The sequence below is a fragment of the Jaculus jaculus genome, chromosome 9 (genome assembly GCF_020740685.1).
Source record: "Jaculus jaculus isolate mJacJac1 chromosome 9, mJacJac1.mat.Y.cur, whole genome shotgun sequence".
NCBI lineage: Eukaryota > Metazoa > Chordata > Mammalia > Rodentia > Dipodidae > Jaculus > Jaculus jaculus.
This window is the reverse complement of record NC_059110.1, coordinates 117,940,676-117,967,617: the sequence shown is the minus strand read 5'-3', so window position 1 is coordinate 117,967,617 and position 26,942 is coordinate 117,940,676. Positions and strand designations below refer to the sequence as shown.

At 52.3% G+C, this 26,942-nt stretch overlaps 1 protein-coding gene across 2 annotated transcripts in view; it reads left to right on the top strand.

The window, feature by feature from the left end:
- The window catches only part of Bahcc1 (BAH domain and coiled-coil containing 1), a 62,658-nt gene extending 54,670 nt beyond the window's left edge, over positions 1 to 7,988 (top strand). For both annotated transcript variants that reach the window (XM_045158010.1, XM_045158009.1), the window contains exons 25-27: positions 70 to 1,250; positions 4,831 to 5,067; positions 5,590 to 7,988. In XM_045158010.1, coding sequence (XP_045013945.1) covers positions 70 to 1,250; positions 4,831 to 5,067; positions 5,590 to 5,796 — 1,625 coding nt within the window. In that variant the 3' untranslated portion in view covers positions 5,797 to 7,988. The remainder of the gene's footprint in view (positions 1 to 69; positions 1,251 to 4,830; positions 5,068 to 5,589) is intronic.
- The last annotated feature ends 18,954 nt before the right edge of the window (positions 7,989 to 26,942 follow it).

The window sequence follows — 26,942 nt, the reverse complement described above, 5'->3', positions numbered from 1 at the left end:
GGAGACAGCCTGGCGGGCTCAGCAGGTAGAGCTGACTCCATCTGGCTTCCCCACCCCCACCCCCCGCAGGCAAAGTCGACCTCCTAACCTCAGGTGCCAAGCCCCCTACGGGGGCCTCAGACCACTTCCTAGGCCGCAGAGGCAGCCCCCTGCTGAGCTGGTCAGCAGTGGCCCAGACCAAGCGGAAGGCAGTGGCTGCGGTGGGCAGCAAAGGACCTGGGGTGCTGCAGAACCTCTTCCAGCTCAACGGCAGCGCCAAGAAACTCCGGGCTCGCGAGGCCCTGTTTCCTGTGCACAGCACAGCCGCGCCAGTGTTCGGCAATGGCTTTCGGGCGGACTCCTTCAGCAGCCTGGCCAGCTCCTGCGCACCCTTCGTTGGGGCGGCTGGAGCCGGCCTGCCCGGGGGCGCCCACAAGCTGCTGCGAGCCAAGAAGGCCGAGCGGGCCGAGGCCGAGAAGGGCGGGCGGCGGCGGGCAGGTAGTGAGTTCCTGGTTAAGCTGGACCACGAGGGTGTGACCTCTCCCAAGAACAAGAACTGCAAGGCGCTGCTCATGGATGACAAGGACTTTGGCTCCAAGCTGGGGCGACCCCTGCCCAGCCCCAGCTACACGCACCCAGCCCTCATGGGCAAGGACAAAAAGGGACGGGCACCCGTGCACCCGCTGCCCATGGGGCTGGCTCTGCGCAAGTACGCGGGCCAGGCCGAGTACCCACTGCCCTGCGACAGTGACTGCCCCAGCTCCTACTCAGATGAGGATGAGGACGGGCCAGGGCTGGCCTCCAGCATGCCCTCCCGTTTCCTCTCACGCCTGTCCATGTCCTCCTCCTCCTCTGGCTCATCCACCTCGTCCTCCTCAGGCTCCGTGTCCACCTCCAGCCTCTGCTCCTCGGATAATGAGGACTCCTCCTACAGCTCAGACGATGAGGACCCAGCCTTGCTGCTGCAGACCTGCCTCACCCGACCCGTGCCCACCCTCCTAGCCCCACCAGAGGCCCTGCGTTCCAAAGGGAGTGGGCCCCATGCCCATGCCCAGCGCTGCTTCTTATCCAGGGCCCCGGTGGCCAGCACTGGTGGAGGCGCCGGCCCCAGCAGCGGTAAATCCAAGCCCAAGCGCAAGGAGGCCCTGAGCTTCTCCAAAGCCAAAGAGCTCTCGCGGAGGCAGCGGCTGCCCTCCGTGGAAAACCGGCCAAAGATTTCGGCCTTTCTGCCTGCCCGGCAGCTCTGGAAGTGGTCCGGGAACCCCACGCAGGTAGGTGGCCCATCTTCCTGGTGCATGAGGGTCCAGAGGAGCTCATGTCCTCAAAGAAACGGGTGTATTCTCATTCTCCCAGGCCCCATGCCTCAGGTTGGGTTTCCTCTTCACTTGACAATAAACCATTTGAAAACCTCCAGGAAAGAACAAAAACCCACCTATGACCTAACAAGGCAAATAACCAGTGTTGCAATCTGCCCTTCTGCGGCCCCTGGCTCACCTGTGTGGTCGCACAGATGATCCTCACCCCTGGTATTACAGCGGCCTTTGTTTTCCATGTCCTTGTGTCTCTTGGCAGTGCTGCCTGAGCAACTTTTCCTATCGATAAACAGTCAGCTTTGGAGGGCTGCAGAAGACTCCTTTTCAAGAACATGCAAACAGGGCTGGAGAGGCTCAAGTGGTTAATGGCGCTTGCTTGCCAAGCCTGTGGGCCTGGGTTCAGTTCCCCAGTACCCATGTACAGCCAAATGCACAGAGTGGCACGTGCATCTGGAGTTCCTTTGCAGTGGCTAGAGACCCTGGTGTGTCTCTACTCTCTTTTTTTCTTTCTCTCCTTCCCTCTCTACTTGGAAAATATATATATATATATATATATATATATATATACACATATATATACATACATATACATACACACATATATTTAAAAGAAGCCAGGCATGGTGGCACATGCCTTTAATCCTAGTACTCAGGAGGTAGAGGTAGGTGGATTGCCTTGAGTTCAAGGCCACCCTAACACTACATAGTAAATTCCAGGTCAGCCTGGGCTAGAGTGAGACCCTACCTCAACTCCCCCCAAAAAATATATGTATATATTTACTTATTTAAAAGAAAAGAACAGGGCTGGAGAGATGGCTCAGCAGTGAAGGTGTTTGCCTACAAAGCCTAACAACCTGGGTTCAATTCCCCAGTACCCATATAAAGCCAGATGCACAAAGTGATGCATGTATCTGGATTGTTGCCAATGGCTAGAGGCCCTGGCGTGTGTGTCTCCTCTCTTTCTCTCTCTCTCTCTGTGCTTGCAATCAAACAAGAAAAGAAACCCACGCTTTCCTTTTTCTATTTTATTTGTGTGCCCGTGATGCATGTGTGGAGAGGAGAGGACAACCTTGAGGCGATGACCCTCTGCCTCCACCCTGTGTGAGCAAGGTCTGTCGTGTTGCTATGCTGCCGGGCCTAGCTGGTTCGTGAGGTTCCCGTGGATACACCTGATTCCACTTCCCATTGCCATTGCTATAGGCGAAATTACAGACCCATGGGCCGCTTTGTGTCCGGCTCTCTGTGGATGTTGGAGAGCTGAACTCCAGTGGTCTTGCTGGCAGAGTAGGCCCCAAGCTTCCCAAACCTTTTTTTTTTTTTTTTGAGGTAGGGTCTCGCTGTAGCCCAGGCTGACCTGGAATTGACTATGGAGTCTTAGGGTGGCCTCAAACTCATGGCGATCCTCCTACCTCTGCCTCCCAAGTGCTGGGATTAAATGTGTGTGCCACCATGCACAGCCTTTTATTTTTACTTTTTTTTAGGTAGAGTCTCACTCTAGCCCAGGCTGACCTGGAATTCACTGTGTAGTCACAGGGTGGTCTCAAACTCAAACCATCCTCCTACCTCTGCCTCCCGAATGCTGGGATTAAAGATATGTGCCACCACGTCCGGCTACATTTTATTTTCTTCTCTTTATTTAATAATTTTTATTTTATTTATTATTTATTTGAGAGAAAGATGCAGGTTGAAAGACAGAAAATGGGTGCCCCAGGGCCTCCAGCCACTGTAAACAAACTCCAGAAGCATGTGCCACTTTGTGCATCTGGTTTATGTGGGTCCTGGGGAATCAAACCTGAGTCCTTAGTTTCACAGTCAAGCACTAAGCCATTTCTCCAGCCCTTATTTATTTATTTGAGGGAAAGAGGCAGAAAGAAAAGAGAATGGGCATGCCAGGGGCCTTCAGCCACTGCAAATGAATTCCAGACACATTTGCCACCTTGTACATCTGGTTTACATGAGTCCTGAGGAATTGAACCTGGGTCCTTTGGCTTAGCAGGTAGGGTCTCACTCTAGCCCAGGCTGTCCTGGAACTCACTCTGTAGGTCTCGAACTCATTGTAATCCTCCTATCTCTACCTCCTGAGTGCTGGAATTATAGGCATGTGCCACCAAACCCTGCTACAGGTTTTTGCTTTGTTTTTGAAGTAGGGTCTCGCTCTATCTCAGGCTGACCATTTTTCTCTTTTCTTTTTTTTAAAATATATTTTCTGGGCTGGAGAGATGGCTTAGTGGTTAAGCGCTTGCCTGTGAAGCCTAAGGACCCTGGTTCGAGGCCCGATTGCCCAGGACCCACGTTAGCCAGATGCACAAGGGGGCGCACGCATCTGGAATTCATCGGTAGTGGCTGGAAGCCCTGGTGCGCCTATTCTCTCTCTCTTTCTCTGCCTCTTTCTCAGTTTGTCACTCTCAAATAAATAAATAAAAATAAACCAAAAAATTTTTAAGATATATTTTTTTTTCTTTATTTGAGAGGAGATTGCAAATGGGCACACAAGGACCTGTAGCCACTGCAAATAAACTCCGGATGCATGTGCCACCTTGTGCACATGAAGAATAGAACCTGGGTCCTTAGGCTGCACAGGCAAACACCTTAAGCACTGAGCCACCTCTCCAGCCCCATTTTTCTTTTTCAAAAATATTTTTAGAACTGGAGAGATGGCTTAGCAGTTAAGGTGTTTGCCTGCAAGGCCAAAGGACCTCAGCTTGATTTCCCAGGATCCATGTAAGGCCAATGCACAAGGTGGCCCATGCGTCTAGAGTTCATTTGCAGTGGCTAGAGGCCCTGGCATACCAATTCTCCCTCTCTCTCTCTTCTTCTATGTGTCTGCATCTTTCCCTCTTTCAAATAAATAAATGAATAAAATTAAAAAATGTATTTTTAGAGCTGTGCATGATGGCACACACCTTTAATCCCAGCACTCAGGAGGGAGGCAGAGGTAGGAGGATTGCCATGAGTTTGAGGCCACCCTGAGACTATGTAGTGAATTCCAGGTCAGCCTGAGTTAGAGTGAGACCCTACCTCAAAAACCAAAAAGAGTATGGACAAGCCAGGGCCTCCCACCACTGCAAACAAACTCCAGACACATGTACCACTTTATGCAGGTGCCTTTATGTGGGTCCTGGGAAATCACACCTGGGTGGTCAGGCCTCGCAAGCAAGTGCCTTGAACCACTGAGCCATCTCTCCATCCCACAAACATTTTCCTTTACTGGTGTTTGCTCTGTGGGTGTACCTGTGGTGGTTTTGTTGTTGTTATAACCAAAACTGTAGCAAATGTCTGCCAATTCTTTGCTCTCATGACCACTACTGTGAACACACATGTCTGCCCCCAAAGCACCTTGAGTCATAACAAGTGTATAAGGCAAATCCAGGTGTGGCCCACTTCATCTGGGACCCCTGGCTTAGGTAGCCTCTTTCTGTCCTTCCACACACACACAGAAGATACACCATCCCTTCTGCAAGCTGTCTCTCAGTCTCCTGGCCACCACCTGCCTGTGAAGTCCCCGGGCCTCAATATCCTCTGACTTTGTCCTCTGCAGAGGCGGGGCATGAAGGGGAAGGCCAGAAAGCTGTTCTATAAGGCCATCGTCCGAGGCAAGGAGACACTGCGCATCGGAGACTGTGCGGTCTTCCTGTCGGCTGGGCGGCCCAACCTACCCTACATTGGCCGCATTGAGAGCCTGTGGGAGTCATGGGGCAGCAACATGGTGGTCAAGGTCAAGTGGTTCTATCACCCTGAGGAGACCAAGCTGGGAAAGCGGCAGAGTGACGGGAAGGTAAGGGGCTGGGGAACACAGGCAGGTGCAGTGGAGCCTAGCACACCTCCCAGAGCTCACCATGCAGCCCTGGGCCCTCGCAGGAGGTGTGGCTGCAGCTAATCCTGGAGCGGGCCGCCCGCCTCCCTCCCAGCTGCACCTCCATAGCTCCGTGTTCGGAGCGGAGGTGATCGTGTCCCCTTCGCGGCACTGTGCAAGGAGCGGCTGACGTCACTCCCGGGCATCATGGCAGCCCTCCCTGTCCAGCAGGCCCTCTGCTTTGGGATCAGCCTGAGACAGAAATCCCAGCAGCCATATGCTTCCTGGAGATGGAAGCCTGTTTCCAGGCAGCCAGGGCAAGCCCATCTTTAATGAAGCAAGCCTTTCTCCAACTCTGAAGGCCTAGGAGGCCCCAGCCCAGGTTCCCTGACCCCAGGGAAGGTGACCTTGTCAAGGGTGACACCTACCGAGCACAGGGTCTCCCCCAGTTTTGAGGGCGTGGGGGTTGAAGCCGGCCTAACACTGCGTACCGTTGCTCGGCAGAATGCGTTATACCAGTCCTGTCATGAGGACGAGAATGACGTGCAGACCATCTCCCACAAGTGCCAGGTGGTGGGGCGCGAGCAGTACGAGCAGATGACCCGGAACCGCAAGTACCAAGACCGGCAGGATCTCTACTACTTGGCAGGCACCTACGACCCCACCACTGGGCGCCTGGTGACAGCTGACGGTGTGCCTATCCTGTGCTGAGCTGCCTGCCCCTTGTACCCATGCTAGCCGGCCAGTGGAGCCAAGCGGTCGGCGAGCCTGGGGCAGGTCTGAGCAAATATGCAAACCCCCCCATGGCAGGATTGGGTTTCTCCTGTATGTTCCCTGAAGGGAACTCTTAGGCAGGACCCCAATCCCATCCTGGCTGCTCGGGAGGAAGGGCCTGACTGGCCCTACGGAACCTGCCTCTCTGCCTCTGCACCACAGTTCTCGAGAGATTAGAATCCAAGCCATATTTCCCTAGTACCTCCGACTGTCTCCCACCAGGGAAAGCAGAAATCAGGTGTGTTGTCTATTTATTTCTTTATGTAAATATTGTATTTCTTTGGGAAGTTTTATGGAAAAAAATGGAAAGGGATTTTTTTTTTCCCACCCACGTTATGAGGGTGGGCGTGTGTGTGTGTGTGTGTGTGTACGTGTGTGTACATGTGTGTGAGTGCGTGTGTGTAGGGATTTTGTTCTCAGCCTAGCTGAGCTCTGACAGGGGGTGCATCTGTGATGACAAAGGCTGCTGGGTGCTGGAGTGGGGCGAGGCCAAAGGCCATGAGAGAGGTCAGATGGGACCCCTGTCACCCCGTCCAGTTTCTTGGAGACCAACTTCATTTCAATAGATCTTCTACATTTAAAAAAAAAAGTATTAGGGCTGGAGGTTGGTGATGGGGGTCCCTGGTAGGAAAGAGATTTTTAACAACAAGATAAAAGCCAGGATCAGCCTGTCCCCCATCCCAGGAATGTGGCCACAGCCATGTGTATCTTACCTCTGTTTTAAACAAAACAAACGAACAAATATTTTGAAGTATCCAAAAGAAAAATAGGTGTTTAGATTTTACTTCCTGAATATTCCAAGTTATTTCTGATTTCTGTTTCCATGCCAGTTTGTCACAGGAAGATAAGTCTGGCCTCATTCACAGCAGGGTGTAACCAGCCCTCAGCCCCCCTCCATCCTCCCACTTGAGCCCCTTCCTCACTCCTCAGGGCCCCAACTTCCACCTCCTAAGAGCAGAAGGGCTAGCACACTGGAACCACTCCCTACTTGGCCCAGAACTCGGGGCCCACCTGGGGCTGGACCACAGTTCCACCCAAGTCTCCCCTCACCACGAAGATTCCCCTTTCCCACCAGAAACCTTTGCTGAGGCCCCACCACCATGGCTGACCTTAGAGGTCAGGAAGAGAAAAAGAAAAGTCCGGTGCTGCTCACCCAAGCAGGGAAAGGCCCATCCAGCTCCTCCACACTCCTCAAGCCAGACAATGGCCCGTGGGCCCCTCTGGCCATCCCATCCCCATGGCAGTTTCTGGGCCTTTTCCACAGCTACCTGACAGAGCAGACATATGGCAGGCTCATACCTGGGGTATAGAACAGAGTCCCTTCTGGCCTCCAGTGGCCACACGCTGGCCCCAAGTATCTGAGAAGCCCGGTGGCTCTTCTCCCACGACAGCAGAGCAGGCCAGACCTATAGCCCAAAGGCCCTTCTTCTCAGAAATACCTTGGGGGCCACACACTACCCATGTTCCACCTCACCAAGGCTCCCTGGCTCGACAGGGAGGGACAGAGAAGCCCTGGGAAGCAGTGGGTGTCAGTGGGCACCCATCCTTTTCTTTGCCCAGCCCATGGGGAGGAGCCTGTTCCCATCTCAGGGGCTCTGTTTCCCTCACTGTTGCCTCGTTGGCCAAAGGGCCACTCCTGGTGGCCCACAGGATGCCCAAGGTACCCAACACCCAGCTGTCCCATCACACCACGTCTCCCATGACTCTGCACGAGTGCAATATTTCATTCCCAGCAGTTGCGGGAGGGGCATGCTGTGAGGTCCTGCTTGCAGCTCGGGAATCAGAAAGATGGCAAGGGAGAGCATGCGCAGTGGCGGGCGCCAGCGAAGCCTGCTTGGAGCCACTCTGTGGGTTGCCTTTTGGATGTTTCCTTCCCCCTTTGCTGGGCTGTCTTGTCTTTCTTTCCGTTCTTCTTTTTCTTTTCTGTGTGTGCACGCGCACGTGGACAGCGTGACTCCCTCCCCACAACCATGGTGAACCGTGGCAAAAACACGTTCTGTAAATGTGTAAACTAAGAGACTGGTTGGTTTTTTTTTCAATGTAAACACTAAAAACAAAAACAAAACACAAAGGTTTTATGAACAGTAAACTATGTAAAGGCATTTTAGTATTAAATTTTTTATTGATAACTTGCTTAAGAATAAATATATGAACTATTGTACAGGTTCTCAGTAGTCCAGATTGTGACTATGCCTCATTCCTGTGTACATGTCACATGGTCACTCCCAAGAGCCCTCTGAATCTCATTGACATGTCCTTATCCCCAAAATGGGATGTCTGGCCTGACCCTCCTTACTTGTCCCTCATGTGAAGCCAAGTGGAGCCCTCAGGACACTAAGCCTGGACCAGAAGAGTGACTGACTGAAGTGGGTTTGGGTGGCTTTAGGCTTGGACACCCCCTCCTCAGGTATGGACCCCTCAGGCTCGAACCAGTCAACAAGTTAGTCACCCATCCACATGAACACGGTGGGTACCCCCAGAGGGGAACAAGGTGGCAGGCCCCCAAAAACACAAGATGAGGAGGAAGGGTGGCCTCAAAGCCCACTTAGCACTGTGGACTCTGTGCTGAAGATAATATGTAAACAGTTGTAATTGTTAAGCTGAGGATTCCATTCCCAAGAGGTTAGCAGCAGGAGCAGGGGTGTTGGGACAGGGAGAACCATGTGTCCTTGGGCTGGGAGATCCCCACTCAGGAGTCTGCAGACCCAAAGGAAACTGGCAACCTCCCCAATGATGGAAACCTTGGCCAGGCTACACTTTATGCCCTGGAGAGGGGCCCAGGGAAGACCGGTATGCAAGGGGGGTAGGGCCTGGGATGGATGCTAGCCTGTGGATCACCGTGAGGGCTCTGGACAGAGGGTCCACAGACTGACAAATGATTCTGCTTCAAGGCAAAGGCTCTAATTTGGGACACAGGGACACAGGGAGAGGGACTGGCTGCATGGGTACCTCACATGCTCGGATGGAGCTAGTGACCCTCGGGCACAGTGGGCTCAGGTAAGCCCTCACCTCCAGGTTCTTTCCTGAGGATCTCTGTTGGTAATATGCTAGGCACAGAAGTAGGACGCAGCATAGCCAGAGATGGACCCCCAGTCTGGCTCTACAACCCCAGGGTCCTCACACCTGCCTCCTCTCCTCTGCCCTGCCCTCCAGTTGCCTCCCTACCCATCTCCTCACACCTTACCTCAGACAGAGTGATCCTGGTCTTCTAGAACCTGCTGCCCACAGAACAGGTCCTAGCCAAGGACAGGGCGGGCATGGAGGGAAGGACAGCGGCCGCGGAGCCCCAGAGGTTAAACATGCAAGACTATTCTTTGATCAAGACAAACGAGCCATTCTGTGAAATGCTGAAGCAAGATAAATGATGGCACTGGGTGAGTGGGATCAATAACAGTGATGTTTTATCAGGTAGAAATGACAACCCGGCCATCGCAATTCGTTTTTAATACTACAAACCAATTGGAGACGAGAGGCTTTAATTGCCGGGCGTCAGCCCTGACAAGGTTGCCGGAGGGCTGGCTGGGCAGTGAGGCTCCATCCAGGCAATGCATGGGGAGCCTGCTGTGGCTCTCGGACTAGGGCTGCACAGAGTCCTTAGTTGGCTTCCCAGTCTGCAGCGGCAAGGGGAAGAAACTGGTAAGGAGGGGCCACCCCTGACAAAGTGCCAGCTAAAACAGCAGCTGGAAAGTGGCGGCCGGGAGAACGACCTTCAATGGCCCCTTACCATCACTCCTTCCACACAACCTTGCCGCTCTGCTGTCAAGGCCCCGTCAGGACTGAGGAAGAGACCTTGGCCTCCGCTTCCCCTCCTGCTGCTTCCTCAGCCCCAGAAACCCTGGGAAGTCACCCTCCTTTCCCTTCTGACATCCAGAGACTCAGCGGTGACCTTTGGTGCCTTCCCTGGGCATCACGTCCCCTCCATGCAGCCTTAAGCCACCTGTTCAACGTCCAGCCTCTTCCTAGACAGGCAGGCCCAGCCCCCATGCTGCCCAGCCACCCCAGCACCAGAGTGTAGCTGGCAGGAGATCAGGGGTCCAGTGAGCCAGCCTATCCCCAGTGCTGGGGGAAATGGGCACAGCAAGAGAGCCAGGGGCAGGTGGGGCAGGGGCCAGGCCTGGGGGTGCTGCCAAGCTCCCTCTTGTCTCGGGCCTCAGTGCCCTTGCCTGTGAAATAGAGAATTTGCTTTTCTTGCCCCTACCTGCCATGCCACCAGAGCGAGGGTTGAAGCAGGTAGCTAAAGGGGCTCCCAGCACGCAGGCAGGGCCCCACAAACTTGGATGCACCTTAGCTCTTCCAGCTCATTGTCTCCTCAACACATCCTGGCAGAACTGACTTGAGCTCAGGCACAGTGACATGGCAAAAGCTGAATGCTGAAAAAAGGGGTTCCATGTGCTGTGTCCCAGCTGCCTTACCAGCAGTTCCTCAGGGAGCAGGTGGCAAAAAATATCCCAGGGGTGTGGCCCTGGATTGACTGGACCCTTATCTGAGGAATTTGCTCCTGGGATGAACATGGGAAGCCCTGAATTCACTCAGCTACTCAGAGAGCCACACTAAGAAGTAGCACCATCCACTTGCTCTGCCCACATAAAAGAACCACACAAGGCAAGCCTCTCCCTCCACACTCATTGGGGCCCCCAAAAGGAAGCTTGGTGTGAGAATGGAGGCCCCTGAAAGCTATGAGGAAGCAAGGGGCTGGCTCCAGGAAGAACGTGCAAAGGGCAAGTGAGCTGTGGGCAGAACCTTGGAGGCAGGGACAGCGGCCCCCTCAGCCCACCTGAGAGGAAGGAGGGCTCACACAGTCCTTACCCAACCTGTGCACCCCTCACCCGCCAATTTCCACCAGATTTAGCTGAGGCCCATACCTTGGGAGGTCTGTGGCCCTCATGGACAGTCCTGGGGTCCCGCCCCCACACACATTCACAGTCCTTTACCCTCCTTGCCAGGAGCCTGGACCATCTCCAGTAGCAACAAAAAGCCGGGTTGGTGACTCAAGGTATGGGATTCCAATATAGTCTGGCCCTGGAGAAGAGTAGGTGTCAGGAACTATCTTGGCATAAACGGGATTGGGGGAGAGACTGCGCCCTCTGAGAAACCCCCAGGCTGTGCTTTCCACAAGCCCTGCCCCCTCCACAGGGGCTCAGGACCCCACCCCCATCCAGCCTGAGAGCACCCAGCCCACGGAATCAAAGGACAGGTCTGACCTCTTCACCACCACTGGTTGCGTTCACTTTCAGGGCAGTTGTGTCAGTTCTGGAATCCAGACACATTTAACCTCTGTGCGGTCCACTGGATTCCTAAGGGTCTGGGGGAAGGGCCTTCCCCGAGCTGGAGGAGCTGAAGAGCGAGGCTGGCAGGGAGCCTCTGGCATGCTGCAGAGCTGAGCTGCTGTGTTAGATCCTGTTCCCCCGTCACGTCTCTGGCCTCCTGCCTTTGCTACGATTGAGCTTCCAGGGACACATTCCTCATGTCCCAGCCCAGCTGTAGAATCCATAAGACACCCTGAAGGGTGCTTCCTGTCTGCTCCCAAGGCAGGAATCACCCATCCATAGCAAGTGAAGGCCAGCACTGTACACTGGGCCGCCACCTGCAGCTCAGTCCTGTCGTCCTCAGGCAGAGGACACAGGGCCTCTGATACCAGCCAGGGCTGGTGGGGAAGTGGCCAGTATCCCGATATCCTAGAACTGGCCATCCTGCCAGAAGGAGCTTATGACAGGCTGAAGAGATGGCTTAGTGGTTAAGGCACTTGCTTGCAAAGTCTAACGACCCAAGTTTGAGTCCTCATTACCCACATAAGCCAGAGGCACAAGGTGACACAAGCATCTGGAGTTTATAGTGGCTAGAGGGCCTGGCACACCCTTTCCCCCCACACACACTCACTCTCTCTCTCAAATAAATAAAATATTAAAAAGAGAGAGGGCTGGAAGGATGGCTTAGCGGTTAAGGCGTTTGCCTGCAAAGCTAAAGGACCCAGGTTCAATTCCCCAGGACCCACGTTAGCCAGATGTACAAGGGGGCGCACATGTCTGGAGTTTGTTTGCAATGGCTGGAGGCCCTGGTGCACCCATTTTCTCTCCATTCTCTCTCTCTCTCTTCCCCCTTTCTCTGAAAATAAATAAATAAATAATTTCTTTTTTTTAAAGAGAGAAAGAAAAAGTAACCCTATGACACACATTGCTCCTGGGACCCAGGGCAGTGACCTACCCCTCCTCAGTCATCTGTCCTTCAGTCCTGTGTAGCTACTCCAGAGCCCACCCGAGGCCCTACCTTGCTTATGCTTCCAAAAAGCCCACCTCATAGCACTGTGGCCTTCTCACAATGTGGTTTGCTGAGAAGGAGAAGTTAGGACCACCCTTTTCTCTGGGAGCCTCTGAACAAGTCTATGATCATGCCCCCTGATCAGGACATCTGTTTCCACTTAATGTGAAACAGGCTGGGGGCTGGGTAAGCAGGACAGGTGAGGAGCTTGCACTGGGGAGCAATGACATGTTCCCCACCAGCCTCTCGGGTAAAGCACTCCGGCCTGGGACTCCCTGGGAGACCTCCGCAGGGGTTCCCCTTCTTAGCGAGCTGGAGCAGAACGTCCCATGCCAAAGGGGCAGTGCAGAGGGTTGCAGGTGAGGACCTGTGTCCAAGGACAAGCGCAAGTCACTGTCACCAACACTAAGGCTGCCCCCAGTCAGGGCCACCCATGCATTCTGTGGGAAAGAAGGGGACTCTGGGGTTCTTCAGCAGAATACCTGAAAGTCTTCCGAGACCACTGTCCCAGAGCCCTACACCCCAGAAATCAAGTTGCTACAAAGCGCTTCCCGGAGAGTCTACTGGGCCAGCGGTGCCCAGCCCAACCTTGCTCCAGGCCCATGACTTAGGCCAGGCCAATCACAGCATCTCAGCACCCCTCCAGCCATGGTGATTGGTTTTGCTATAGGCACATGACCCTGCATGAACCAGTCAGGGCCGCCTACCTCTGGGACCCATGGGATAAACACCCTTTGACGTGAACATGGAAAAGTACTGTGAACTTGGAACCTGAGTAGTCAAGTCTAGCGATGATCCCCCCAACCACGCATGGTAGCGGGCTCTGGCAGTGACTAGACTCGCAGATGGGTTGCTGAATAAAATGCAGGACACAGTTTAGCTTGACCTTCAGAAAAAGTGCAAATACTAGAAATTATAATTATTCTTTTTTTTTTTTTTGGTTTTTCGAGGTAGGGTCTCTCTAGCCCAGGCGGACCTAGAATTCACTATGTAGTCTCAGGGTGGCCTCGAACTCACAGCGGTCCTCCTACCTCAGCCTCCCAGGTGCTGAGGTTAAAGGCATGAGCCATCACACCCTGAAAATTTTTCATTCTTTAAGTTTAAATATAACCTGATATTATATTTTTATTGGCAATGTTTTCATAATATTTACTTGGAGAGAGAAAGAGTGGGCACACAGGGCCTCCTACTACTGCAAGCTTACTCCAGATGCATGTGCCACCTTGTGCATGGGGCTTAGGTGAGTGTTGGGAAATTGAACCCAGGCCATCAGGCTTTGCAGGAAAGTGGCTTTAACCACTGAGCAATCTCTTCAGACCCTTCGTTGGCAATCTTGAAATCCAGCTTTCCAGTCCAAGCCGGGAATTCCCCAACCCACCTGGCCGTGAACAGGTTGCCCAGCTGTCCCCCGTCGGAGAGAAGAGATCAAACAGGCATGCTGGCTATTCGTCACTAATGTCAGGGTGCCCTGGCCTGCTACCCGAGAATGTAGCAGCCCAACTTTGCCGACAGCTGCTTGCAGGGTGCCAGCCCAGCCTCAAGTGGACAGTTAAACCTTTACAGCCCTGCCTTGCAGAAAAAAAGAAAAAGAAAAATCTTGTCTTGCAGAAAAAAAGTACAAAACATTGAGCAGACCAGATGTCTCAGTGTCTGAAGCTACAGGAGCCTTGAGACATAGAAGGTGGAAGACATGTTGGCCTGTGCCAGGCTGTGTCCACCCATATAAGCATCACTAGAGGTCCATGCTGGAGAGTTCTGACTTGTCAAGAGGGCCCATGACTAAGCCAGCGACACCAGGGCTTGCTTGATGGGCAAGTACGATGGGTGGCCTGGATGCCCATTGGCAAATAGCAGAAGCAAGAATGGATCTTGAGGACCAGGTGTGGTGGCACACGCCTTTAATCCCAGCACTCAGAAGGCAGAGGCAGGAAGATCACCATGAGTTCAAGGCCACTCTGAGACTACATAGTGAATTCCAGGTTAGCCTGAGCTATAGTGAGAACCTACCTTGAAAAACCAAAATAATAATAATAATGATAATAATAAAAGGGCTGTAGAGATTGCTTACTGGTTAAAGGTACTTGCTCGCAAAGCCTGTCAGCCTAGGTCCAGGATTCAGTTCCTTAGTATCCACGTAAAGGCACATGCACAAAATGGCACATGGGTCTACAGTTCATTTGCAGTAACAAAAAGCCATGGCACCCCCATACTTCAGTCTCTCTTGCTCACAAATAAAATATTAAAAGAACTACTCTGGGGCTGGAGAGATGGCTTAGCAGTTAAGGCGTTTGCCTGTAAAGCCTAAAGACCTATGTTTGACTCTCCAGATCCCACATTAGCCTGATGCACAAAGGTGAGGCAAGCGCAAGGTCACATATGCCCACAAGGTGGCGCAAGCATCTGGAGTTCAATTGCAGTGGCTGAGGCCCTGATACACCAATTCTCTCTCTCCGTCCCTCCCACACACACACACACACACACACATTCTCTCTAAAGTAAATAAATACAAGAACAACTACTCTAAATACTCTAAATGTGTCATTAAGACAGTGAGCACCGGGCTGGAGAGATGGCTTAGCGGTTAAGCGCTTGCCTGTGAAGCCTAAGGTCCCCGGTTCGAGGCTCAGTTCCCCAGGTCCCACGTTAGCCAGATGCACAAGGGGGCGCACATGTCTGGAGTTCGTTTGCAGAGGCTGGAAGCCCTGGCGCGCCCATTCTCCCTCTCTGCCTCTATCTGTCTTTCTCTCTGTCTGTCACTCTCAAGTAAATAAATAAATAAAAATTTTAAAAAAAGACAGTGAGCACCACTTGGCTCCACCAGAGCTGCCAAGGCAGACACAACCTTCTGAACCTCTGAGAACTCAGACATCAGTGTCCCCTTGGTCCTCCATACCATGTTTCTGTCCATGGCTGGACTTCCCTTCTGTGTTTGGCACAGGACTGAAGGATCAGCCCATGAGCATTTGCTTCCTCATCTCTGCCTGGACATCCAGCCTAGGGCGGTGTGCTGCCAGGAGGCAAGGACAGGGGGACAGCAATGGCCCTCATGGTCACACCAGTGTCCCGGGCTCTGCCTCTTGTCCTTCATCAGAGCCATGCCATCTGCAGTATGGTGCCCATAGCATGTCACCAGCTAGCCCATGGACTAGAGACTCAGCTGAAGCCCCAGACAAATGAGAGACGGGATGTGGGCTGGGAGGCTGGCCTACAATCGGGTGGGGGACATGGGTGGCACTGAGGTCCTCAGGAACATTTCTCCATGATGTGATGACAGACTGCATCTTTGGAAGAGTAAGAGCCAGGGAAAAGGGTCTGCCACCCAGAAGTAAGGCTGGGTCACCCCACCAAGAGTGAATCCCCTGAGGCTTGGCCCAGGTTACAGGCCATGTGAAAAGTCAGACGAAAGGTGGCTCAAGAAAGGAGTTAGCCGGGCGTGGTGGCACACACCTTTAATCCCAGCATTTGGGAGGCAGAGATAGGAGGAGCGCCATGAGTTCGAGGCCACCTTGAGACTACATAGTGAATTCCAGGTCAGCCTAAGCTGGAGCAAGACCCCACCTTGAAAAAAAACAAAAAGAAAGAAAGAGAGAGAGAGAGAGAGAAAGGAAGGATGGAAGGAAGGAGAGCAGGGACCAGGCATGGCACACTGGAAGGCTGAGGTAAAAGGAGCTATGAGTTTGAGGCCAACCTGGGGCTCCAGAGTGAGTTCTAAGTCAGTCTGGGCAAGAATGAGCCTCTACCTTAAAAAAAGTGGGGAGGGCTGAAGAAATGGCTCGCCAGTTAAGATACTTGCCTGCAAAGTCTAACAACTTGGGTTCTATTCCACAAAAAGTGGCACATGCATCTGGAATTCCTTTGCAGGGGCTAGGGGCCTTAGGGCACCTATTTCTCTTTCTCTCTCTCCCCCCCCCCTCGTCTCTCCTGTCTCTCTCTGCTTTCAAATAAAATAAATAAATACTATTGGGGAGGTTCAAGGTAGGATTTCATTCTAGCTCAGGCTGACCTGGAATTCACTATGTAGTCTCAGGCTGGCCTTGAACTCATGGGTGAACCACCTACCTCTGCCTTCCATGTGCTGGGATTAAAGGCATGTGCTGCCATGCATAGCTTTAAAAAAATATTTAAAAAAAGAAAAGAGAGAGCCGGGGGGGGGGTATGCCTTTAATCCCAGCACTCAGAAGACAGAGATAGGAGATTCGCCATGAGTTCAAAGCCACTCTGAGACTACATATTGAATTCCAGGTCAGCCTGTGGGTGAGTTATTGCTGAGGTGTGTGTGAGGTCATCGGGCAGACAGGCAAAGTCAAAGAAAAAAAAGAGAGGTCATGGACTGGGATGATGACTCAGTGGTTAAAGGTGCTTGCTTGCAAAGCCTGCCAGCCCAGGTTCAATTCCCAAGTGCCCATGTAAGCCAGACTCAAAAAGTGGCACAAGCATCTGGCATTCATGTACATCAGCAAGAGGACTTGATGCCCTCATGCACATGCGCACACGCACCCACACACACAAATAAGTAAGTTTAAAAATGAGAAAATGAGGGCTGTAGGGATGGCTTGGTGGTTAAGTGCTTGCCTGCAAAGCCAAAGTACCCAGGTTCAATTCTCCAGGTCCCACATAAGCCAGATGCACAAAGTGGCGCATGTGCCTGTAGTTTGTTTGCACTGGCTAGAGGCCCGTTCTCTCTCTCTCTCTCCCTCTCTGTCTCTACTAGATAAAGTAAAATAAAAACTTTTTTTAATGAGAAAATGAGCTAGCTAGCTGGGTGTAGTAGCGCACACCTTTAATCCCAGCACTCAGGAGGCTGAGGTAGGAGGATTGCCTTGAGTTCAAGGCCACCCTGAGAATACAGAGTGAATTCCAGGTCAGCCTGAGCTACATACAGCAAGACCCTACCTCAAAAAAAAAAAACAAATACATACATATATATATGGAGAGAGAGAAAAAAAATGGGGCTGGAGAGATAGCTTAGCGGTTAAGGTGTTTGCCTGTGAAGAAAAGAACCCAGGTTTGATTCCCCAGAACCCACAAAAACCAGATGCACAAGGTTACAAATGCATCTGGAGTTTGTTTACAGTGGCTGGAGGCCCTGGCACCCATTCTCTCTGTCTCTATCTGCCTCTTCCTCTATAAAATAATAAAAATAAAAAAATAGGCCGGGCATGGTGGCACACGCCTTTAATTCCAGCACTCAGGAGGCAGAGGTAGGAGGATCACTGAGAGTTTGAGGCCACCATGAGACTACATAGTGAATTCCAGGTCAGCCTGGACCAGAGTGAGACCTACCTCAAAAAAACCAAACAAATAAAAAAATAAGAAAATGGGTAGGGTATGGTGTCCATGCCTTTAATCTCAGCACTCAGGAGGCAATGGTAGGAGGCTCACCATGTGTTTGAGGCCAGCCTGAGACTACATAGTAAATTCCAGGTCAGCCTGGGCTACAGCAAAACCCTACCTTAAAAAAAAATTAGCCAGGGGTGATGACACACACCTTTAATCACAGCACTTAGGAGGCAGAGGTAGGAGGCTCATCATGTGTTTGAGGCCAGCCTGAGACTACATAGTGAATTCCAGGTCAGCCTGGGCTAGAGTGAGACTTCATCTTGAAAACCAAAAAAAAAAAAAAAAAAAAAAAAAAAAAAAATTAAGCCAGGTATAGTGGTGCGTGCCTTTAATCCCAGCACTCAGGAGGCAGAGGTAGGAGGATCTCCGTGAGTGTGAGGCCACTCTGAGATTACATAGTGAATTCCAGGTCAGTCTGGGATAGTGAGACACTACCTTGAAAAACAAAACAAAAAGATAAAAACAAGAGATAATAATATTAATTAATTACTATAAAAAGGAAGGAAAGCATTCTGATTTATAGTTTCTTGCCAGGGCCATATGCATTTATTTCCTCTTTTTCCCCATTCTAATTAAGCTGTGAATCCTGTCATTTATTTCACAACTCCTTTGGGAGTCCAAGGTTTGGTCTCAATCACCACAGAAGGGGATCATGGAAAGCCCCCTTCCCAACATCCTCCCAACTACCCCTGAGAAGCACTGTTATCTCACTGGGCCCCAGAACTCAGAGACATGGATGTGCCTCCTGCTGCCAGAGCCAACGTGGCTGGATCAATGCCTAGAGCATCAAACAGAAGTCAGGGTACCCAGGAACTGGATGAAGGGTGAGCATGAGGCCCCCACAGGGCCACACTGGTCACAGGTGCAGTATATCTGTCTAAGGTGCTCTGCCAGAGTCTCCCAGGAGCAGACCCCTTTCTTCACACAGGAACCAACCTCCTCTGACCCACAGGGGCTGCCATCCAAGACACAACCATGTCCCTCAGCCCCAAAAGTTGAGTCCCTTCCAGGAGATGGGGTGAGAACCCTGTGTTCTAACTGGGTAACCATGCTGGGGTGAAGCAGGCTGGCCCTGTGTGGCAGCATGTCCATTCTCCTTCCCCATATACCCATGTGGGCAGGAAAGAGAGGCCAACACACAGAAGGGGAGGCAAGCTGTGAACAGAAGCACGTTACCAATGAACAGACAGGACGCTGACCTGAATCCTCAGAGGTCTTGCCCATGTTGGCAGCTCCAGCAGCCATTTTCTGGTTTTTGTTTTTTTGTTTTTTGTTTTGAGGTAGAGTTTCACTCTAGTCCAAGCTGACCTGGAATTCACTATGGAGTCTCAGGGTGGCCTTGAACTCACAGTGATCCTCCTACTTCTGCCTCCCAAGGGCTGGGATTAAAGGCGTGCGCCTCCACGCCCTGTCTCCATTTTCTGTTTTGCCGATTTCTGTTTTGCTGAGCTCATCTGAGGCAGTATCCTGTCAGAACAAAAGACCCTCAGAGCCCCAGTCTGGTGGGCAGGTGCACACTAGCCTTCCATTCACAGAGCTGTGACAGCTGCTGATGACAGACCACACTGAGCATCTTAAGTGTTTCTAGGGTCCAGCAAGTACTCTAGTTTAAATGGGGCCAATGGAGAAGGGGACCCACCACTCCAAATCTCCACAGGTAAGCCAATGCAAAAGTGTCTGGTGGCAGGTTGGATGGTCCACATGACCGTGAGCGGGGTTCAGTCGCATATCAGTGACAGGCCAGCTACTGGCAGCTGCTCGCTGGATGGAAGTGAGCAGGACAAGCTGCAGAGCAGCGCTGCACACAGGACCCGCTCCACAGCTGCGTGCACACCCGCACTTGCCTTTTTTCTCGCTCTCTCTTTGGTTTTTCAAGGTAGAGTCTCACTCTAGCCCAGGCTGACCTGGAATTCACTATGTAGTTTTAGCATAGCCTCAAACTCATGACGATCCTCTTACCTCTGCCTCCCAAGTGCTGGGATTGAAGCAGGCCCTTATTCTAGCCCAGGCTGACTTGGAACTCAATCTCCAGCCTATGCTATCCTAAAATTAACAGTGATCCTCCTAATGCAGCTTCCCCAGTGCTGGAATTAAAGGCGCGCACCAGGCAAGGGAGATGGCTGTGCAGTTAAAGGCACTTGCTGGCAAAGCCTGCTGGCCCAGGTTCAGTTCCCTAGTACCTATGTAAAGCCACATGCACCAAGTGGAGCACGCATCTGGGATTCATTTGCAGCGGGAAGAGGCCCTGGCACACCCATACTCTCTCAAATAAATATTTGATTATTAATTAAAAGCATGCAATACCATGCTGGTCTCATCGTTTTTTTTGTTTTGTTTTGTTTTGTTTTGTTTTTTTCTTTTTTAGCTTATTTATTGGAGCCAGGCTTAGCGGGGAATTGAACTCAGGCCATTAAGCTGTGCCAGCAAGTGCCTTTAACTCCTGAGCCATCCCTCCAGTCCCTGATTTCCTTTTTTAAATTTTTTTTTTTCCAAGGTAGGGTCTCTAGTCCAGACTAACCTGGAATTCACTATGTAGCCTCAGGCTGGCCTTGAACTCACAGCGATCCTCCTACCTCAGCCTCCCAAGTGCTGGGATTCAAGTCATGCGCCACCACGCCAGCTGGTCTTTTATTTTTGAGCAGTCTCACGTAGCCCAGGCTGAACTGGAACTCCTGATCCTCCTGCATCTGCTTCCTTTGTGGTAAGATTATAGGCATATGCTGCCACAAAATGTACAAAAGTACATTTTGATTGTGGTTTTTGTTTTGTTATCTAAGGTAGTGTCTTACTCTAGCCCAGGCCGACCTGGAATTCTCTATGTAGTCTCAAGGTAGCCTTGAACTCATGACGATCTCTGCCTCCCAGGTGCTGGGATTAAAAGTGTGTGCCACCATGCCCAGTTTACAGCTTTACTGGAATGGAAAGAGCAAGGCAACTTAGTATCTAGACTCAGTGCTGGTGCTGGGACCACTGGTCTCTATCCAAAAGGGGCCACACAGCTCTCCCCTTTGCTTCCCTGTGGGAAGGTTGGCTGCCAGTGTCAAAGTCTTACCTGGGCATCTAGAGATTGACCACTCTTCTGTTGCTTTGCCACTGCACCCAGAGAAAGTTGGAAGGGGTTTGTGGTCACACCTACATCCTGTTTAAAGAGATGGCCACGGGACTGATGCTGTTCAGTGGTAGAGTGCTTAGGGTGCCCTGAAACCCTGGGTTTGATCCCTAGTATGACATAAAATGGGTGTGGTGACGCCTGCCTGTAATAGAGGCAGGAAGACTGGAAGTTCAAGGCCACCCTCAGCTACATACAAGTTCAAGGCTAGCCTGGGTTATATGAGACCCTGTCTCAAAATTGAAGTGTCAGTAACTACCGTCGTCCTCAAGGAACCCAGAGAGAAGTGACATGTAGGAGGAGGGAATAGTCCACAGGCAGAAGTTCGGGAGCTTTCTCAGTGATACTAGCCACTTATAGGTACCCACTGGCTGGGAGTGAGTAGGGCAAGCTGCGGGGCAAGGGTGCACCGCGCGGCCCCACATGCATCACACACTACTCCTGTACCCACAGAAAACACCTGAAGCTGGCCTGGTGGTTCGCTCCTGCACTCCCAGCACATGCAGGAGGCAAAGGCAGAAGGATCAAAAGGCCCCAGCAGCCTAGTCTACAGAGCAAGTCCCTGTCTCAAAAAAGTAAAATACAGTGGGCTGGAGAGATGGCTTAGTGGTTAAGCGCTTGCCTGTGAAGCCTACGGACCCCGGTTCGAGGCTTGATTCCCCAGGACCCACGTTAGCCAGATGCACAAGGGGGGCGCACACATCTGGAGCTCGTTTGCAGTGGCCAGAGGCCCTGGCGTGCCCATTCTCTCTCTCTCTCTGTCACTCTCAACTCAATAAATAAAAATGAACAAAAAAAAAAAGTGAAATAAAGGGAGGGAGCTGGGGAGATGGTACAGTGGTAAAAGGTTCTTGCTTTCAAAACCTATGGGCCCAGGTTCAATTGTCAAGCCACCCATGTGGGCCAGCTGCAAAATGTGGTACAAAAATTTGGTGTTTTTTTGTAGTGGCAAGAGGCCCTGGTGCACCCAAACACACACACAGACACATACACAAACACACAAATAAAAATGTAAAATAGACCTGGAGAGATGGCTTAGTGGTTAAAGCGAATACCTGTGAAGCCTAAGGACCCAGGTTCAATTCTCCAGGTCCCACATAAGCCAGATACACATGGCGGCACATGCATCTGGAGTTCATTTGCAGGGGCTAGAGGCCCTGGAGCACCCATTCTGTCTCTCTCTCAAATAAATAAATATTTAAGAGCCAGACATGGTGGCACATGCATTTAGTCCCAGCACTTGGGAGGCAGAGGTAGGAGTTCAAGGCCGCCCTGAGACTACACAGTGAATTCCAGGTCAGCCTGGGCTAGAGTGAGACCCTACCTGGAAAAAAAATATTTATGTTTTTAAAGTTTTTATTTATTTGTGAGAACAAAGAGGAAGAGACTATGGGCACACCAGGAGCTCTTCCTGCTGCAAATCAACTCTAGATGCATGTGCCATTTTGTGCATCTGGCTTTACATGGTACTGAGGAACCAAATTCTGGGCCAGCAGGTTTTGCAAGCAAATGCCTTTAACCACTGAACCATCTCCCCAACCCAACAAATAAAACTAAAGGGCTGGAGCCAGGCATATTGGTGCACGCCTTTAATCTCAGCACTCGGGAGGCAGAGGTAGGAGGATTGCCGTGAGTTCGAGGCCACCATGAGACTACATAGTGAATTCCAGGTCAGCCTGGGCCAGATTGAGACCCTACCTCAAGAAACCATAAATAAATGGCTGAAGAGATGGCTTAGCAGTTAAGGTGCTTTCCTGAGAAATCTAACGACCAAGTTCTATTCCCCAGTACTCACAAAATAAGGTAGATGTACAAGGTGGCACGCGTCTGAAGTTCGTTTGCACTGGCTAGAGGCCCTGGTGTGCCCATTCTCAATCTCTCATAAATAAATAAAAATAAAATAGAACTGTGACCTTGCTTTCTTCCCACTGGTTAGAACAGAGATGAAATGCCTGCAGCATGAGCAGCACTCTTGTCGTGAGAAGGAGCTACTTTCTGGGATGGCAAAGGACAAGGCAGAAGACCTTTGGTTCCTGATCATGGGTCATCATAGTTCTGAGAAGATTCTCTAGCATCTGCAGCTGACCCTGAGGGGTTGGGCTTTGTGCAAGCTACCTAGTCCCCTTCCCCTGAAACAGCGGTGCCTTCCACTATCCTTCTCCCGCCCTAATCCCTCTTGCCCAGACCTGCCCCATTCTTTGGGACACCCTGCAAGGGTCCCTAGAGCACTGAGATTCCCCAAGGCTATGTGATTCCTTCTTAGTTTGATGTCACTGCCAGGTCAGGCCCTCCAACATCAAGGAGCACTCACTGCACTCTGTAATTATATATTTGTTGTGGTTGTATTTGACTGCCACCTCCCCATGACTGTCATTAACTTGAGGGCAGGGCTCTTGCCTGGGTACTCACCACAATGTCTCCTATCATATCTGCAGCTCCCCAGGCCCCAGCTGTTCCTGTCTGTCCTCACCCAGAACTCCCCAGTCCTCTCTCTGACCTGTTCCTGACCTTGTGCTGACCTTCTGAGCCCAAACCTTCCAGCAGCTCACCACGGTCCATCCCATCTGGTCTTCTGAACTCTGGTTTCAAGCATGAGGAACAAATTGAGGGTCACATTTTATGAGGATCAGAAGGTGAAACCTATTCTCTGTATCTGCCCATGACTGTCAGGGACCAACAATCCCAAGAGCTGGCAAGGATGTGGGACCACCAGGATCCTTCCACATTGCTGGTGGAAGCTGCCTATAGAGCTGGACTCTGCCCTGAGGCTGGAGGACAGAAGGCATGCACCAGACACTCAGGTTAGCACTGCTTGGACATTACCAACTGTTTACGGGAGCCAGGGTAAATACACTGTGCCCCCTCTGCACCCAGCCCAGCCCTGAGGGAACAAGCCCTGGCACAACAGCAACACAGTAATCAGAGGCTTCAAAGCCAGTCTACAGGGCAGAAAGGAGATACTCCTGCACTGAGGAGCCCCTAGAAGTTTCCCGTGGTTGAGGAGGTTGCATGGGTTTAAAATCCACTCTGTAAACTTAGGCATGGTGCACTGACCTCAGGGCTTTTTTTTTTTTTTTTTTTTTTTTTTTTTTTAATTAGAGACAGAGAGAGGGAGAGAGAAGAGAGAATGAGAATAGACACACCAGGGTCTCTAGCCATTGCAAATGAACTCCAGACAAATGTGCTACCTTGTGTATCTGGCTTACATGGGACCTGGAGACTTGAACCTGGGTCCTTAGGCTTCACAGGCATGTGCCTTAACAGCTAAGCCATCTCTCCAGCCCTGACCTCAGGTTTTAAAGAATTTAAAAAACTAGGAGGCAGGGCTGTGGTGTGGTTCAGTGCAGGCACACCTGCGGCATGGGATGGGTCATAGTCTAAGGATGCTATATCTCCTGTGTATCACCAGAGCCCTTGGACCTCTGTTCCTTCTCCGTCGCATTTCCTGTTTAGGGCACTCTTGGCTTCTGACCAAGACTCGGGGATCTGCACTGCTGTCCCCAGGTTGAGCCTTCATATTCCTGTCCTCTGGCTATTCCTTCTGAACCGTCCTCTGTGACTTTGTCAGAAATCCTACTGGCCCTCCCTGCCTTATCGGGGCTGCTCCTCTTAGACACCCACATCCCCTCTAAAGTGCCACCCTCTACCTCCTGCTGTGGGTGACTTCCAGCTGGGAAGAGGCTCAGATCAGCCTAATCTAGACTGGGCACTTTGTCTTCCAGGCCAGCAAAATCCAACATTTAACAGTTGAGCCACGGGTAGGTAGCAAGCAGGACCATCCTGTGTGCCAGTTGCACCTGTTCACAGGGACTGCTGGGGCGCATGCTGAGGGCTCTGAGGCCAGCCCTCGACACTGCAGGACAGCATCTGGGGATCAATGAGGCCTATCACACTCGATGAAGGAGAAGGTTGTCTCACACAGGCAGCCCAGCTCTCATCCCTCCAAACTCCTCCCTGACTATAGCCAACACTTGTGTGCTTACGTTGACAGCTCACGAGTGTTCACTGGGCCTGTAACTGAATGCGAGACACAGGACTGCACATGTCACATCCACCCTTCCAGCCACCCAATAATTCTATTATCATCACCATGTGACAGGAAGGACTTGCTAGTCACCTCCAACTTCCATGTGCCAGATACCCTTCCTTGAAATGCCTACTGTCACCTCTTCACCATTCACCGTTTGATGCTTTCTCCAACACCCAACTCCTACCTACCTTTCAAAGCCACCTCAAGTGCCATCTCCCTCCCTTTTCCCCACCCTGTAGAAGTGCCCTCCTCCTGAACCCCTTGGGGCACCCACCGGCATGTCATCTGGACTTGTGCATAACTTCACAGCAGCCATAAACTTCTAGCTTGGATGAGCTTTTCCTCTTAGCCTCTTCTAGACTTGAGCCCACCGTGGCACGGAAAGGCCTCCCCAAAAAGGCTTTTTGAGTGAATAAATGACGCCTGCCTCAGAGTGAAGCTCTTATTTCAGACAGCATCCAGGCACACACGGGTGTGTGTTGAGGACCTGACAAAACAAAACTGTGAGAAAGGACAGCAGTGACTAGGACTCATCCCTGTCTCAGGACTTATGGTGACCACTGTTGAGATGGACAAGCACCTACGGAAAACAGCGCATCTAGGAGGACACCTGGAGGAAACACCTGAACTGCGCCTTCCACCTGCCTCCATCTGTCTGACCATGTGAGGATGTCTTCTGCACCTAGCTCCTACCCCATCCATCCCAAGGTCACCTCTGCATAAGGACCACAAGGGTTCCACTATCTGCCAGTGCAAGTGTGCTTCCTAAGATGTTTTTATTTACACCTCAGAACAGGTGCTGGACGCCCACCCTGCCCTTGAAACCGGTTGTATCTAGATCTAGCCTGTGGGGAGCCTCAATCACCAGGTCAGTATATACCTCCAGGTTCCTCCCTGCCAGGTCACCACTTCTCCTGTCCAAGGTCACAGCTCCCAGGAAAGGGCCTCTTCCTCCCCCACAGCTGCCCTTCAGGTCTGGAGTGGTGAAAGCTCCCCTTTGTTGCTGGCCGAGTACTGCAGAAGTCTCCTTTAATTCATGTATTTTAAATTTATTCAACTCTCCTTAAATGTCCTGTCTGAGGGTGTCATAAAAACGTAAGACCGTGTCAATTGCCCATATCAAAAAACATTCTTGGAACAGTTTAGAGGGGAGACTAAAGGGGACGGGGGTAAGGAGAGGCGAGCCCCCAAGCCTCCAGCGCCGGGCCTGTTTGCGTCCCCAGGGCATTCGAGGAGGTGTCAAAACCGGACTCCATCCACGCGAACTGCAGCCTCCACCAGGACCGCGGCGCCTCTCCACTCCTCCCGCTTCAGCCTCTGGGCCTGGCCCAGGTGGCGCTCCGCGGCCTCCCCTCGCCGCCCGGAGCCCGCCGTGCCGCCGCCCATCGGGGAGTCACGGCGCCGCCCCGCGGAGGGGGGGGCTGCGGGGACGGGGACCGCGGGGACCACGGGGCATCCCCGGGGCGGCGCAGGTCGCCGGCAGGTCCCCGCGGCGCAGCGCGCGCCGCCGAGCCCCGCGCCCCGCCCGCCGGGAGCAGCTCGCACCGCCCCACGTGGGGCCGCACGGGCCCGCGGCCCTGGCGCGCGATTGGCTGCCGCGCAGCCAATGAGAGAGCTCCTGACGCCCAGGCTGCGCCGATTGGCCGAGTCGGGCCGATGGGGCGGGGGTGGGGCGCCCTTTTGTTCTTGCAGCCCGCACCGCGCGCCCGCCCCGGCCGGGCCTCCGGCGCGCCCACCCCGGCCCGGTGCCCCTCCCCGGCCCCCAGCTTGTTCGCACACGCCAGCGAGGACCAGCCGCCCGCAACGTAGCCCGCGCGGGGTCTGACCTTGGACAGGCCCTTTCGTTCTCGTCCCGTCTCCTGACCCTCGTTTTCTCCTCATCTCTTGGGAAAGGTGGCCAAGATGGTCCCTGACAAGAAGCTTAGGATCTTCCTAAAAATCTAACATGCTTGGATCTTTCCCGAGCGGGGCCACGTGGGAGATTGCCACGCAGGGGAGCCCGTGCCCCGGCTTCCCTCACTTAGGCTGTCTCTAAATCACTCCCCACACACACACACACACACCCTCCCCCTCCCTCCCCCCCTCCTCTCTCTGGCATGGCATCCCTCTGGGGTGGAAAGTGATGGCCACAGAAGGCAAGGGCCGGCACAGGGAGAGAGAGCTCTGAGCAAAGCTGGGGGGGGAGGGGGTTCAGCGATTTAAGTCTGGGTCTCTTGACCTTTGGTCACACCACCTTCCCTCTGGAAACTGCCTGAGTGCACTGTCCAGCAAGTCTGTGGTGGGCAGGCATCGAGGTAGGCTCTGGACAGTCTCCAACAGCCTGCAGAGGAAAGTGGTCACTCCTTTTCC